This window comes from Microcaecilia unicolor, chromosome 2, assembly GCF_901765095.1.
Source record: "Microcaecilia unicolor chromosome 2, aMicUni1.1, whole genome shotgun sequence".
NCBI classification, from domain to species: Eukaryota; Metazoa; Chordata; class Amphibia; order Gymnophiona; family Siphonopidae; genus Microcaecilia; species Microcaecilia unicolor.
The window spans coordinates 451,485,130-451,500,498 of NC_044032.1; the positions used below are offsets into that span (position 1 = coordinate 451,485,130).

General features: G+C 52.5%; 1 protein-coding gene across 8 annotated transcripts in view; it reads right to left on the minus strand.

Annotated features, from left to right (window-relative positions):
- LOC115461245 (PC-esterase domain-containing protein 1A-like) overlaps positions 1-15,369 on the minus strand; it is a 183,321-nt gene that overhangs the window by 106,240 nt on the left and 61,712 nt on the right. For all 8 annotated transcript variants that reach the window (XM_030190945.1, XM_030190941.1, XM_030190947.1 and 5 more), the window contains one exon: positions 1,535-1,663. In XM_030190945.1, the coding sequence (XP_030046805.1) occupies positions 1,535-1,607 (73 nt within the window). In that variant the 5' untranslated portion in view covers positions 1,608-1,663. The remainder of the gene's footprint in view (positions 1-1,534; positions 1,664-15,369) is intronic.

Sequence of the window (15,369 nt, forward strand, 5' to 3'; positions counted from 1 at the left end):
CTGCCCCCCTTCAATCTCATTTCATGTCCTCTCGTTCTACCGCCTTCCCATCTCCGGAAAAGGTTTGTTTGCGGAGAAACGAAACAAAAGATGGCTGGCCATCTTGTTTCGATAATACGGTCGGGGATGCCTCTTTACGGTGTCAGCGTTAGAGATGGGCACCCCCGTTCGAATATGCCCCTCCACGTGTTCATTATCTGCACTCTATCTCTTGATCTCTCCCCATATCTGGAATCTTCACTTGTCCCATCTACAGCTTCTCCCCATTTCTCTATTCACCTCCCTTTGTCCTCATTGTGTTCAACGTCTCCCCTTACAATCCCCCCCCCCCCCTTGATCCAGCATCTGCCCTCTCTCTTCCTTCCCTCCCTCCCCTCCATCTTGTGATCCGACATCTCTCCCTCTTCCTCCCCTCCACCTCATGATCTGACACCTCTCCTCTCTTCCCTCCCCTCTATCCCATGGTCTAACATCTCTCCATCCTCCCTCCCATTTTCCAGCATCTCTCCCTACCTTCCACCTCCGAGTCTAGATCCAACATATTTCCCTCCTTTACCCTACTCTCCGCCCTGGGGTCCAACATCGTTCCATTTATCTTTCCTCTTTCCCACTGTCCAGGATCTCCCCCATCCCTCCCTCTTCTCAAACATCTCACCTTCCCCTCTGCCCAACATTGCTCCTTATCTCTTCCTCTTCCCTCTCATTGTCCAGCATGTCTCTCCCCTCCCTGCCAGAGTCACTCTCTCTTAAACCCCCCTTCTATACCCGGGTCAAGCATCATCCTCTATCTCAAAGCTCCCTCCCCTGGTGTTTTCTGGCAGTTTTCCCATACCTTTCACAACACTTTTTTCTCTAAATAGCCCCAGCAGCGGCCCACCCCCTCGATGTAACTCCCTGTTTCTCCATTTTTTTTTTGCTGCAGCACGCATTCTCCATGCCACTGAATTGCTGATGGATTGGAGTTCTAGATGAAGGATTTGCTGTTCCGAAACGGAGCTCTGTTGGAACCCTGCTTCATCAAGATAACGCGCATCATTTGTTTAGGTAAGTTCTATGAATTCTGAACTATTTTGCAATCATATGCAGACTTATATCTGCTGTCAGCTAATTTGTTTTGAAACTGCTAGGAACCTCTAATCATTACAAAGGCTATATTATTTATGTATCAAAATTTGATTTATTAAGCACAGTGAACAACTGTAGGAACCCGTTGGACTTTGTCAAGAGATGAACATTAATGTGTGTCCATGTATGAGGTGACTGCATTAACATGGCTCTATTTCTTAAGAGCTGGTTGCCACGGTTTACAACTAAGGGCTCTTATATTTATTAGGGTTTGTATATACCAATAGTTATTTAAAAAAAAAAAGTTTTTCCAGTCTCTTATGATTAAAAAAAAAAAAAAAAAAAATGCACTAGAGTTTTGGTCTCTCGATTTTAGTTTTTTTCTGATAAAATTCAGCTACAAACCAGCATCACTGATGAACAATGGAAAAGCTAGACAGCATGTGTTTGAATTAAAAACTTCACTTACTGGAATCGCCCAGAACCACCACAAACTTATTGTGAAAGAGCTGCTGGGCCTCTTCTACTGTGAAATTGGTCATGACTCCCCGAGATCCTTTTTACCCAGTCTTCACTTTCTTATCCATCCATCCAATCACTAACAGGTTCAATCAAGTTGAGAGAAGGAGGGAGGTGAGGGAAGAGGGAAAGGGTAGGAAAAAGAAAATGTAATATATACAATTTGTGAATTTAGAGTTGCAAACAAGTACACAAAATTAATAACATCAAAGAATGCCAAATCATAGCAAATAAAAAGGCACACACAGCTCTGGAGAGAGGGCAATCTCATATCATCGTCTAGGCAGTTTCAGAAGAGCCCTTACAGTACATCAGAGACCTCATTTCAGTATAGAGGAGCTTCATTAGTCCCTTTGATAAACATATAACCATCCCTGCCCCTTTCCCAACTGATATAAACATATGAGCATCTGGAAAGGAATGGAACAAAAATACTGCACACGGACTGTCATGAATACAAACAGAAAACTCAAAACAAAAAAAATCCCCTACCGCTCTTGTAGAACAAATCAAATAGAACACCACAACCAGAAAAATGTACCAAATGTATAGAAAACAGACACGTGATAGTCACTGAAGACCACTAACAGGTGAAACACTGCACTTCATTCACTGGGCTGCTCACTCACCACCCAACTAAGCCAGCATAAATTACATCAAAATGTAAGAAACTTTTATTTATCTTGTGAGCCCTGTGTTGGTCATAAAATCAAATGCTAAGGGCTCCGATGATAAAAATCGCTAAATTGTCATGTGAAAATTTAGCGATTTTATCATCGGAGCCCTTTGCGTTTGATTTTATGACCGGCGCTGGGCTCACAAGATAAGTAAACGTTTCTTACATTCTGATGTCATTTATGCTGGCTTAGTTGGTTATTTGCAGTGCAATTGTATTATTAGCACAAATGGGGCACACAATTGCACATAAAAAATTACCACTGTGAATGAGCAGCCCAACGAATGAAGTGCAATGTTTCACCCATTAGTGGTCTTCAGTGACTACCATGTACGTGGGTGTTTAAACTTCTGAGAGCACTCCTCTCTTTTCTATACTTTTGGTATATTCTCCTGGTTGTGGATGAATACAAACAGAGCAGAAAGTGGAGCAGCCACACAGGACTAGATTCTATGTATTGCACTGAGATTTCCACATGGAAATCAAAGCGTATTCTATAAAGTATGCTTTAATTTAGGCATACTTGATAGCATAAGCCATGCGATTTATAGAATACGTAGAGAGCTTGTCCAAGTGACTAGATTTGATTGCACGATTAAGTAAAACCTGGTGTAAATCCCGTCACTAAATTAGGCACAGCGCGGGTGTATTCTATAACAACGTGCATAGATTTTAGAAACGCCCACCAACCGCACATTCCATGCCCAATTTTCAACCATGTGACATATTTACATGCACATTACAGAATAGTGCGCATAAATTCTAATTAATGCAATCCAATTATCAGTGCATAATTAAGTTATGCATTGTTATAGAATAAGCTTTGATTTTCATGCAGAAATCTCAGCACAGTATATAGAATTGCGGGGATAGTGGTTAAAGCAGTGGTCTGAGAAATCAAGGAAGACAAGAATCAAATTTCCTGATGCTCCTTGTGAGCTTGGTTAAGTCAGTTAACCTTCACTTGTTTCAGGTACAGAAACAAATTGAATTAATATAAATTCTTTAACTCACATAATGAAAAATTTTAAACATCTGAAAAAGAGAGTTATTCACATTCTGCTGCAGTTCCTATAGTACGTCCATTATGACATTATTGGCTTCACCAAGTCCAATTTCTCCACAGAAACGTATCTTCGGGGGGGGGGGGGGGGGGGGAAGAGCTCACTCTCCAATCCCCCAGTTGGTTTATTATCCGAGTCGATGCTGTGCCAGGACCTCCACGGGTCACGTGAAAATCCTAACCCACTTCGGGCGTTTCCATTATAGACCTCCATAGCGAAGCAATACTGTTTCTGGGTCTTGGAGGGGGTCGTGCCAACAGAGGGACTCAAAGTCACTCCCTCTCCACTGAGATTTGGCAATAAAGCCTTGTTGTTCCCCGAAGCAGGAACCGATATCCCCGACGTTATGACCCCGAATCTCTCCAAAATAGACTGAGAAGTGGTGGGAACCCCAGCCATGTTCGAGGAGGACAACACCATGGCTTTGCCTTTTCTCTTCCCCATTCTCTGGGGAGCGCGCCTTCAAGTATTCTGGTGTAAAACGGGAACTCAACTAGCGTACGTCCTCCCTCAACGCCATCTTGGATCCTCCAGGTTGGGACACTCTTTGTCTGGTTTCTCCTCAGAGGCCTGTCAGATATGGGTAACCCTACAGCATAGCCCTCTGAGTCATTGAAACACGGAAGCCCCTCCACCACTTACAAGGTGGTGTCCCTTCGGAGTTAAAGAATTTATAATACCACCTAACAAAGTGGAAGTCCAAGATATAAAAATAGAGACTTTGATTACAGAAATGGCTTCTCTATGAAAATCAGACAATTTGGTAATGAAGGTAAAATTATGTATCATACCTGATAATTTTCTTTCCATTAATCATAGCCGATCAATCCATAGCCCCTCCCAGATATCTGTACTGTTTATATTCTGGTTGCATTTCAGGTTCAAGTTTAGTCTTCAGTTCCTGTTCAGGAGGACTTTGTGTTCAAGTTTTTTTTCAATTGGATTCTTCAGGAGTTGAGACGATTTTGTGTAACAGTGAGCTGCTGCATTCCTCTCCCCTCCGTTTTACGGGACTGGATTGAGACCTAAATTCTGCCGGCGCTCCCTCCCGCTTCGTGCGGCTGTAGGGCAGCTTTGTACCCCTCCCGCTTCGGCGGTGTTAGGGCCAGTCAGCTCCTGCCGCGGTTGCAGGATAAACCAGATCCCCCCGCATCGGCGGCTGTGGTGTCCCTCCCCCGCTCCGTGGGGATGAGCTGGACAGATTCCCCTCCCCTCCCATAGACTGGTGGGATGTACCGAAGCAGTACTCACCCAGGGCGGGACATAGAAATCCCTGACCGCAACACTGAAGCTCCAAACCAGGCCTCCACCCGAGCAGCCACAGTCAAGCGGTAATGTCTGGAGAAGGTATGAGCCGATGCCCAAGTTGCCGCCCTACAAATCTCTTCCAAGGAGACGGACTCGGCCTCTGCCATCGAGGCCTCCTGTGCTCTAGTGGAGTGAGCCTTCAGCTGGATAGGTGGCACCTTCCCCGCGGCCACATAAGCCGCTGCAATGGTTTCCTTGACCCATCGTGCCACTGTAGGCTTGGCAGCCTGCAGACCCTTACGAGGACCTGCGAACAGCACAAACAGATGATCCGACTTCCGGAATCATTGGTCACTTCCAAGTATCTGACGATGACTCGTCTCACATCTAGATATTTGAGAGCAGAGTACTCCTCTGGGTAGTCCTCCCTACGAAAGGAGGGTAGACAGAGCTGCCGATTCACATGGAAGCGAGAAACAGTCTTGGGCAGGAAGGAAGGCACTGTGCGAATAGACACTCCTGCCTCAGGAACTGCAGAAAGGGCTCCCGACATGATAGCGCCTGGAGCTCGGAAACTCTTCTGGCTGAAGTGATAGCCACCAAAAAGACTGCTTTCAACGTCAGGTCTTTCAGAGATGCCCTCGACAAGGGTTCACAAGGCGGCTTCTGCAAGGCTCTTACCACCAGATTGAGATTCCACGCAGGTACCACTGAGTGCAGAGGAGGGCACAGGTGATTAACTCCCTTGAGAAAGCATACCACCTCTGGCTGCAAGACCAGGGAAGCACCCTTCAGGTGACCCCTGAAGCAAGCAAGAGCCACTACCTGGACCTTAAGGGAACTGAGCGACAGGCCTTTTTCCAGACCTTCTTGCAGGAACACCAATACTGAAGAAATTGGAGCAGTGAAGGGAGAAAGTGAGCCTGCCTCACACCACGATGCAAAGGTACGCCAAACCCTGGCGTAAGCAATAGAAGTAGAGCGCTTCCTCGCTCTCAGCATAGTGGCGATGACCTTGTCTGAGAAGCCCTTCTTCCTCATACGCTGCCGCTCAATAGCCAGGCCGAAAGCCCAAAGGGGGAGGGATCCTCCATTACCACGGGACCGTGAAGCAACAGGCCCCGCTCCGCTGGCAGCTGCAGAGGGTCGTCCACTGAGAGCCTGATCAAGCCCGCATACCAGGGACGTTTGGGCTAATCCGGACTCACCAGGATTATCTGGCCCGGATGCTTTGCCACCCAGCCTAGCACCCTGCCCAACATGGGCCAAGGCGGAAACACATAGAGAAGCTCCTGTGTCGGCCACTGTTGGAGAAGAGCATCTACTCCCAGAGATCAAGGGTCCCGTCCTCTGCTGAAAAAGCGCGGCACTTGGCAATTGGCTGATGAGCCATCAGATCTAGGCTCGGCTGGCCCCAGCGCTTCGTGATGTCCAAGAAGGCCTGAGCAGTATTCATGACTCCCGCAATGTGGGCCGCCGACAGCTGTTCCAGGTTTGCTTCCGCCCACAGGCATACCTTCATGGCCTCCTTGGCTAGAGGGGCGCTCATGGTACCTCCCTGGCGATTGACATAGGCCACAGCCGTGGCATCGTCCGACAGGACCCGTACTGGCTTCAGCGCCAGGACCGGGAGAAACTCCCAAAGGCGCCAACCGAATGGCTCTGAGTTCCAGGAGGTTGATAGATCACTTTGCCTCTGCAGGGGACCAGAGCCCCTGCGCTGTCCTTCCCAAGTAGGGGGCTCCCAAGCCCGTCAAAGAGGCGTCCGCCGTGACGACAACCCACTCCGGGGTCATAAGAGGCATTCCTGCGGACAGCTTGTCTGGCCTCAGCCACCAGCTCAGCGCCTTGCGCACCGCAGGATCCAAGGGAAGGCGCACAACATAATCCTCCGAAGCTGGAGTCCATCGCTGCAGCAGAGAGAGCTATATAGGTCTCATATGGGCCCTGGCCCAGGGCACTACTTCCATCGTGGCCGTCATAGAGCCCAACAGCTGCACATAGTCCCAAACCCGAAGAGGAGAGGCTGCTAGGAACTTGTCCACCTGAGCCTGAAGCTTGACAATCCGATTGTCTGGCAGGAACACTCTGCCCACTTGGGAGTCGAATCAAACTCCCAGATACTCCAGGGCCTGAGTTGGGCGCAGCTGGCTTTTCTCCCAGTTGATGATCCACCTCAGGGAGCTCAAAAGAGCAATCACCCGGTCTGAAGCTCTACCGCACTCTGCATAAGAGGGGGCTCGGATCAACCAGTCGTCCAGATAAGGATGGACTTGTACTCCTTTCTTACGAAGGAAGGCCACGATGACCACCATTACTTTGGAGAAGGTCCGCGGGGCAGTAGCCAACCCGAACGGGAGGGCTCTGAACTGGAAGTGTCGGCTCAGAACTGCAAAATGCAGAAAGCGTTGAGGAGGAGGCTAGATGGGAATATGCAAGTACACTTCCTTGATGCCCAAGGATGCCAGGAACTCCCCTGCCTGCACTGCCGCTATAACAGAGCGGAGAGTCTCCATCCGCAAGTGCCGAACTTACAAGGTCCGATTGACCCCTTTGAGGTCGAGGATAGGCCGGACAGAACCTCCTTTCTTTGCTACCTCAAAGTAAGTGGAGTAACTTCCCTTGCCAAGCTGATCTGGCACCGGAACGACCGCCCCTAGGCGGATCAGATTGTCCAAAGTCTGCTGCACTGCCACAGCTTTGACCGGAGACTTGCAGGGAGAGTGCACAAACCCGTCTCTTAAGGGTTGGCAGAACTCTAGCTTATAGCAGTCTCTGATGACTTCCAGCACCCAAGCGACTGAAGTTACCCTGGTCCACTCGCCCAGAAACGAGGATAGGCGTCCTCCAATCTGCTCTGGCCATGGACCAGCGCCCCGTCATTGGGTACGAGACCCTGGAGGAGGACCGGAGGAGGCACCTCCGGGACGGCGGTCTCTGCGAAAGGAATGCTGCTTGGAGGAGGAGTTCCTTATGAAGGAAAAGGGGGCAGAGGAGCCCGACTTGCCCGGGCGATACTGACGGGCTTCCTGAAACCGTCCTTTGGAGGAACCGGGGCGGCCACCACTGGCCCGAGCCCTGACCTCCGGTAACCTCTTGCCCTTAGACGTGCCGAGATCGGTCACAATCTTGTCCAGCTCGACCCCAAAGAGCAGCTTCCCTTTAAAAGGCAACTTGGCCAGGTGAGACTTAGAGGTGTGGTCAACAGACCAATGCTTTAGTCAAAGCCACCGCCCGTGCAGAGACTGTCTGAGCCATACCTTTAGCCGAGGCTCTCAAGACAATCATACAGCAAGTCTGCCAAGTAGGCCAAGCCCGATTCCAGGGCTGGCCAATCAGCCCTCAAGGAAGGATCCGAGGGGGAAGCCCGCTGCACCAGCGTCAGGCACGCCCTGGCCACATAGGAGCCTGCAAACTTAAAGCAGCCGCCTCGAAGGACGACTTTAAAGCCGCCTCCAATCTCCTGTCTTGGGCGTCCTTTAGGGCCGTGCCACCTTCCACCGGCAACGCCATTTTCTTAGACACCGCAGTGATTAAAGAATTTACGGTAGGCCCAAGAAAGGCCTCCCGTTCACCTTCAGGCAGAGGATAGAGGCGGGACATAGCCCTAGCCACTTTAAGGCTCGCTTCTGGGAAATCCCATTGAGCCGAAATCAAGGTGTGCAATAATGCACGTGGAAGGTTTTAGGCGGGCGCTTAGTCCCCCGCATAATGACAGAGCCAACAGAGGCTGAGGGAGAGACGTCCTCCGGAGAGGAAATCTTCAAAATGCTCATGGCCTGCACAAACAGGTTGGGCAAATCCTCCAAGCGAAAGTTCCGTGCTGCAGAGGGGTTATCCGCTCCATCCAAGCGGGAATCCGTCTCCTCCAAGGAATCCCCAAAGGACCGTTGGGAGAATTCAGATACGCTGCCCTCATCTACATCAGAGGAGACAGAGTCCTCTAGGGCCTGGAAGTCCACCCGAGGGCGTTTGCTTCTGGAGGCCTCAACCCCTTCATCAGAGGGGGGAGCCGGGGCAGCGTTTAGCATTAGAAAAGCCTGATGCAGCAGTAAAATAAACTCAGGGGAGAACCCCCTAGACTGTGCACTTCTGTCGCCTGGGCCACGGCCCTAGACGCACCCTCAACCGGCGCTCGCAAAGAGCGGGGGGGGGGGGGGGGGGGAACATGCTGCACATCCAAAATGGCGTCCGGCGCGAAACTCCGAGGAGTCGCGCAGAAAGAACGGCGCTTAACTTTCGCCACTTTCTTGCCGTCACCCGAATCAAGGACGACCATAGCATTAACGTCTCCCACCTCGAGGGCGGCCCAAGAAGAAGCCGTCCGAGCAGAGTGGCCGGCCAAAATGGGGGGGGGGGGGGGCAGCAACGGGGGATGGGCGCTTATGGCGGGAAAAAACCGCCGCACTGGAGGAAGAACCAGGACACCGACCGGACTCCAAACCGACGCCCAAACAAAGGAGAGTCAGGCTTTGAAACCCCCGCATCCCTGCTAGACGCACACACGCGGTCCGGGGAGCGAATCTTCGCACCCTCGCCCTCAGACGCCATAAGCCACGTGGAGACCAAACAGGGAACCCCCTGCCCGCTATAAAAGGTAAAATTACCTGCTTCTCGCTCCGAGCTGTAACGAACTGGTGTCCCAGTGAGCAGCTGCAATAAACGTTGAAATAAACGCCCTTAAAGGACGTTCAAATTTTTTTTTTTTTTTTTTTAAATGGAGCCAGCGGGAGGGGGGAGAAAAGGAGGGATCTGGCACCACCAGGTTTGCACTTGCTCAAGAAGAGCCCTCAACCCCAGGTACTCAACAAAACCTAAGAATTAGGCTTGGAGACCTAGCCAGAGCTGCTGCTGTGTGTGACCACCACCTGCTGAGATAGAGAACATACTGAGGAGTTTCCGGCAGCACATGACCACATATAGGGAGGCAAAAGGATTGCCCTCTATCTCCACCTGCTGGTAGATGGACACAACCCACCAGTCTATGGACTGATCGGCATGATGATATGGAAGAATAGTTATCTTTCTTGTAAAAATTGGAATTACAGAGAACCAATTAAGGGGAAAAAACTTGAGAATGATAAATTTACCTATAATATCCTATATATCAGCTACTGAATTCTTGAAGAAATATTTCTCTGATACAGTAAATGATACATACCTGTAGCAGGTGTTCTCCGAGGACAGCAGGCTGATTGTTCTCACGACTGGGTTGACGTCCACGGCAGCCCCCACCAACCGGAACAAAAACTTCGCGGGCAGTCCGCACGCAGGTCACGTCCACCGCACATACGCGGCCGTCTTCCCGCCCTTGCGTGACCGTTCCCGCTCAGTTGAATGACAAGCAAAAATTATGAAACGCAACTCCAAAGGGGAGGAGGGAGGGTAGGTGAGAACAATCAGCCTGCTGTCCTCGGAGAACACCTGCTACAGGTATGTATCATTTACTTTCTCCGAGGACAAGCAGGCTGCTTGTTCTCACGACTGGGGTATCCCTAGCTCTCAGGCTCACTCAAAACAAGAACCCAGGTCAATTGAACCTCGCAACGGCGAGGGCATAACAGAAATTGACCTACGAAGAACAACTAACAGAGTGCAGCCTGACCAGAATAAATTCGGGTCCTGGAGGGTGGAGTTGGATTTACACCCCAAACAGATTCTGCAGCACCGACTGCCCGAACCGACTGTCGCGTCGGGTATCCTGCTGGAGGCAGTAATGTGATGTGAATGTGTGGACAGATGACCACGTCGCAGCCTTGCAAATCTCTTCAATAGTGGCTGACTTCAAGTGAGCCACCGACGCTGCCATGGCTCTGACACTATGAGCCGTGACATGACCCTCAAGAGTCAGCCCAGCCTGGGCGTAAGTGAAGGAAATGCAATCTGCTAGCCAATTGAAAATGGTGCGTTTCCCGACAGCGGCCCCTATCCTGTTAGGGTCGAAAGAAACAAACAATTGGGCGGACTGTCTGTGGGGCTGTCCCCGCTCCAAGTAGAAGGCCAATGCTCTCTTGCAGTCCAATGTGTGCAACTGACGTTCAGCAGGGCGGGTATGCGGCCTGGGAAAGAATGTTGGCAAGACAATTGACTGGTTAAGATGGAACTCCGACACCACCTTCGGCAGGAACTTAGGGTGAGTGCGGAGCACTACTCTGTTGTGATGAAATTTGGTATACGGAGCATGAGCTACCAGGGCTTGAAGCTCACTGACTCTACGAGCTGAAGTAACTGCCACCAAGAAAATGACCTTCCAGGTCAAGTACTTCAGATGGCAGGTATTCAGTGGCTCAAAAGGAGGTTTCATCAGCTGGGTGAGGACGTTGAGATCCCATGACACTGCAGGAGGCTTGATAGGGGGCTTTAACAAAAGCAAGCCTCTCATAAATCGAATGACCAAAGGCTCTCCAGAGATTGCTTTACCTTCCACACGATAATGGTAAGCACTAATCGCACTAAGGTGATTCCTTACTGAGTTGGTCTTGAGGCCAGACTCTGATAAGTGCAGAAGGTACTCAAGCAGGTTCTGTGCAGGGCAAGAACGAGGTTCTAGGGCCTTGCTCTCACACCAAACGACAAACCTCCTCCACTTGAAAAAGTAACTCTTTAGTGGAATCCTGCCTAGAGGCAAGCAAGACACGGGAGACACCCTCAGACAGACCCAACGCAGTGAAGTCTACGCCCTCAACATCCAGGCCGTGAGAGCCAGGGACTGAAGGTTGGGGTGCAGCAACGCTCCGTCGTTCTGCGAAATGAGAGTCGGAAAACACTCCAATCTCCATGGTTCTTCGGAGGACAACTCCAGAAGAAGAGGGAACCAGATCTGACGGGGCCAAAAGGGCGCGATCAGAATCATGGTGCCGCGGTCTTGCTTGAGCTTCAGTAAGGTCTTCCCCACCAAAGGTATGGGAGGATAAGCATACAGGAGGCCGGTCCCCCAATGAAGGAGAAAGGCATCCGAAGCTAGCCTGCAGTGTGTCTGAAGTCTGGAACAGAACAGAGGCAGCTTGTGGTTGGTCTGAGAGGCGAAAAGGTCCACCGAGGGGGTGCCCCACTCTCAGAAGATCTTGCGTACCACTCTGGAATGGAGCGACCACTCGTGCGGTTGCATGACTCTGCTCAGTCTGTCGGCCAGACTGTTGTTTACGCCTGCCAGGTATGTGGCTTGGAGGAGCATGCCGAACTGGCAAGCCCAACGCCACATTCCGACGGCTTCCTGACACAGGGGGCGAGATCCGGTGCCCCCCTGCTTGTTGACGTAATACATTGCAACCTGATTGTCTGTCCGAATTTGAATAATTTGATAGGACAGCCGATCTCTGAAAGCCTTCAGTGCGTTCCAGATCGCTCGGAGCTCCAGGAGGTTGATCTGCAGATCCTTTTCCTGGAGGGACCACAGACCCTGGGTGTGAAGCCCATCGACATGAGCTCCCCACCCCAGGCGAGATGCATCCGTCGTCAGCACCTTCGTGGGCTGTGGAATTTGGAATGGACGTCCCAGGGTCAAATTGGCCCGAATGGTCCACCAGTGCAGTGAAGTGCGGCAACTGGTGGAGAGACAGATGACATCTTCTAGATTCCCGGTGGCTTGAAACCACTGGGAAGCTAGGGTCCACTGAGCAGATCTCATGTGAAGACGAGCCATGGGAGTCACATGAACTGTAGAGGCCATATGACCCAGAAGTTTCAACATCTGCCGAGCTGTGATCTGCTGAGACGCTCTGGTCTGTGAAGCCAGGGACAGGAGGTTGTTGGCCCTCGCTTCGGGAAGGAAGGCCTGAGCCGTCTGGGTATTCAGCAGAGCTCCTATGAATTCCAGAGACTGGACTGGCTGGAGATGGGACTTTGGGTAATTTATCACAAACCCCAGCAGCTCCAGGAGTTGAATAGTGCACTGCATGGACCGGAGAGCTCCCGCCTCCGAGGTGTTCTTGACCAGCCAATCGTCGAGATATGGGAACACGTGCACTCCCAGCTTGCGTAGATACGCCGCCACCACCACGCGGCACTTTGTAAACACCCGTGGGCCAGAGGCGAGCCCAAAGGGCAGCACACAATACTGAAAGTGCCGTGTGCCCAGACAGAATCTGAGATACTGTCTGTGAGCTGGCAGTATCGGGATGTGAGTGTATGCGTCCTTTAAATCCAGGGAACATAGCCAATCGTTTTTCTGAATCATTGGCAGAAGGGTGCCCAAGGAAAGCATCCTGAACTTTTTTGACCAGGAATTTGTTCAGGCCTCTCAGGTCTAGGATGGGACGCATCCCCCCTGTTTTCTTTTCCACAAGGAAGTACCTGGAATAGAATCCCTGCCCTTCCTGCCTGGGTGGTACGGGCTGGACCGCATTGGCGCTGAGAAGGGCGGAGAGTTCCTCTGCAAGTACCTGCTTGTGATGGGAGCTGAAGGATTGAGCTCCCGGAGGACAATTTGGTGGCAGGGAGGTCAAATTCAGGGTGTATCCGCACCGCACTATTTGGAGAACCCACTGGTCGGAGGTTATGAGAGGCCATCTTTGGTGAAAAAATGTTAACCTCCCTCCGACCGGCAGATCGTCCGGTACGGACACTTTGATGGCGGCTATGTTCCCATGGATCCAGTCAAAAGCCCGTCCCCGGCTTTTGCTGTGGAGGCGCAGGGGGCTGCTTAGGCGCACGCTGTTGACGAGAACGAGCGTGCTGGGACTGTCCCTGTGCCTGACGAGGCCTTCGGGCCGGCTGGGTGTACCTACACTTGGTAAAAGCTTAGGGCGCAGCCTGCCAGGCCCGGGAAAAACGTCCACCTGCTGAGGTGGATGCTGAAGGCGCCCGGTGGGAGAGCTTGTCGAGAGCGGTTTCCCGCTGATGCAGTTGGTCCACCAGCTGCTCGACCTTCTCGCCAAAAATATTATCCCCCCGGCAAGGGACGTCGGCCAGTCTCTGCTGGGTGCGGCTGTCCAGGTCAGTGGCACGCAGCCATGAGAGCCTGCGCATCACTATACCTTGGGCCACAGCACGAGACGCCACGTCACAGGTGTCAAATACCCCTGGACAGGAACTTTCTGCACGCCTTCAGCTGCCTGACCACCTCCTGAAAAAGCCTGGACTGCTCCGGAGGGAGCTTGTCGACCAGGTCCACCAGTTGCTTCACATTATTCCGCATATGGATGCTCGTGTAGAGCTGGTAAGACTGGATGCGGGTCACGAGCATGGAAGATTGGTAGGCCTTCCTCCCAAACGAGTCCAGAGTGCGAGACTCCTGCCCCGGGGGCGCCGAGGCGGTATCCCTCGAACTCCGTGCCCTCTTGAGAGCAGAGTCCACGACCGCCGAGTCATGAGGCAATTGGGGCCCATTAACTCTGGGTCCGAGTGGATTCTGTATTGGGACTCTGCTTTCTTGGGGATGGTGGGATTAGATAATGGTCTCAACCAGTTCCGAAGCAGTGTCTCTTTGAGGACATTGTGCAACGGTACCGTGGAGGACTCTCTAGGTGGTGATGGATAGTCGAGGACCTCGAGCATCTCAGCCCTCGGCTCATCCACAGAGACCACGGGAAAGGGAATGCAAATAGACATATCCCTGACAAAGGAGGCAAAGGAGAGGCTCTCAGGTGGCGAGAGCTTCCTCTCTGGTGAAGGAGTGGGGTCGGAGGGAAGGCCCACAGACTCCTCTGAGAAGAAATATCTGGGGTCCTCCTCCTCCCCCCACGAGGCCTCTTCCTCGGTGTCGGACATAAGCTCGTGCAGCTGAGTCCTCAACCGGGCCCGGCTCGACGTCGAGGCACCGAGGCCTCGGTGGTGTCGTCGAGCGGTGGACTCCCGCGCCGGCGGGGATGAAGCTCCCTCCATCGACGTCGACGGGGACTCCACCTGCGTGGCGGTCGAGACCGGCGCCGCAAGCGGCGTCGGAGGCCTCGGCACCGGGCTAGAGCTCGCCGGCGCCACAGTCAACGTCGCCGGGGGTGCCGGCACAGTCTGGCGCATCAGCCCTTCCAGGATCCCCGGAAGGATGGCTCGGAGGCACTCGTCAAGGCCCGCTGTCGGGAAAGACGAGGGGGCCGGTAGAGGCGTCGATGCCGGAAGCTGTTCGGGTCCAGGAGACTGCACCGAAGAGCTGGGACCCTGACGCGGCGGTACCTCTACTACAGAAGGGGACCTCTCCTCTCGACGCTGCTGCTTTCTCGGCGTCGACTCCTCTCCGGCGCCGGGAGCATCGATGGCGACCGATGACTGTGCTTCTTCGTTTTCTTGCGGTGCCCGTCATCGGCACTAGGTGGAATGGAGGAGGTCGATCCCCCTCGGCCTCGAGGGACCGGGTCCGACAGGGTTCGGTCCCGAGGGCCCTGGGTAGAGGGAGTGACCGGGGCCGATTGTCCACACGGCCTCTCACCCCTGCCGTCACCTGAGGACCGGCGGGCCGACGGGACCTGTGCTCCTGGGGTCGATGCCATCGGTGCCGATTTCGTGGACATCGATACCGAAGAACCGGCCGTCGATACCGATGCCGTCGAAGTCTACGTCGAGGGGCCGGCGCAAGTTCCAAAAAGACGGTCCTGAAGAACTTGCCTCGCTACTTGTGTCCGTTTCCGGAGACCGAGACACAAAGTACATGGACTTGGTATCGTGCTCCGGCCCGAGGCACTGGAGGCACCAATCGTGAGTGTCGGTCTGCGAGATAGGCCGGCCGCACCGACCACACTTTTTAAATCCACTCGGGACCTTCGAGGACATCGACGGAAAAATCGCGTCGGCGAAATCAAAGTCGTCGATCGTGGCGGTAAAAATCACACCTCGAACATAAATCGACCACGCGGCCACAAGGCC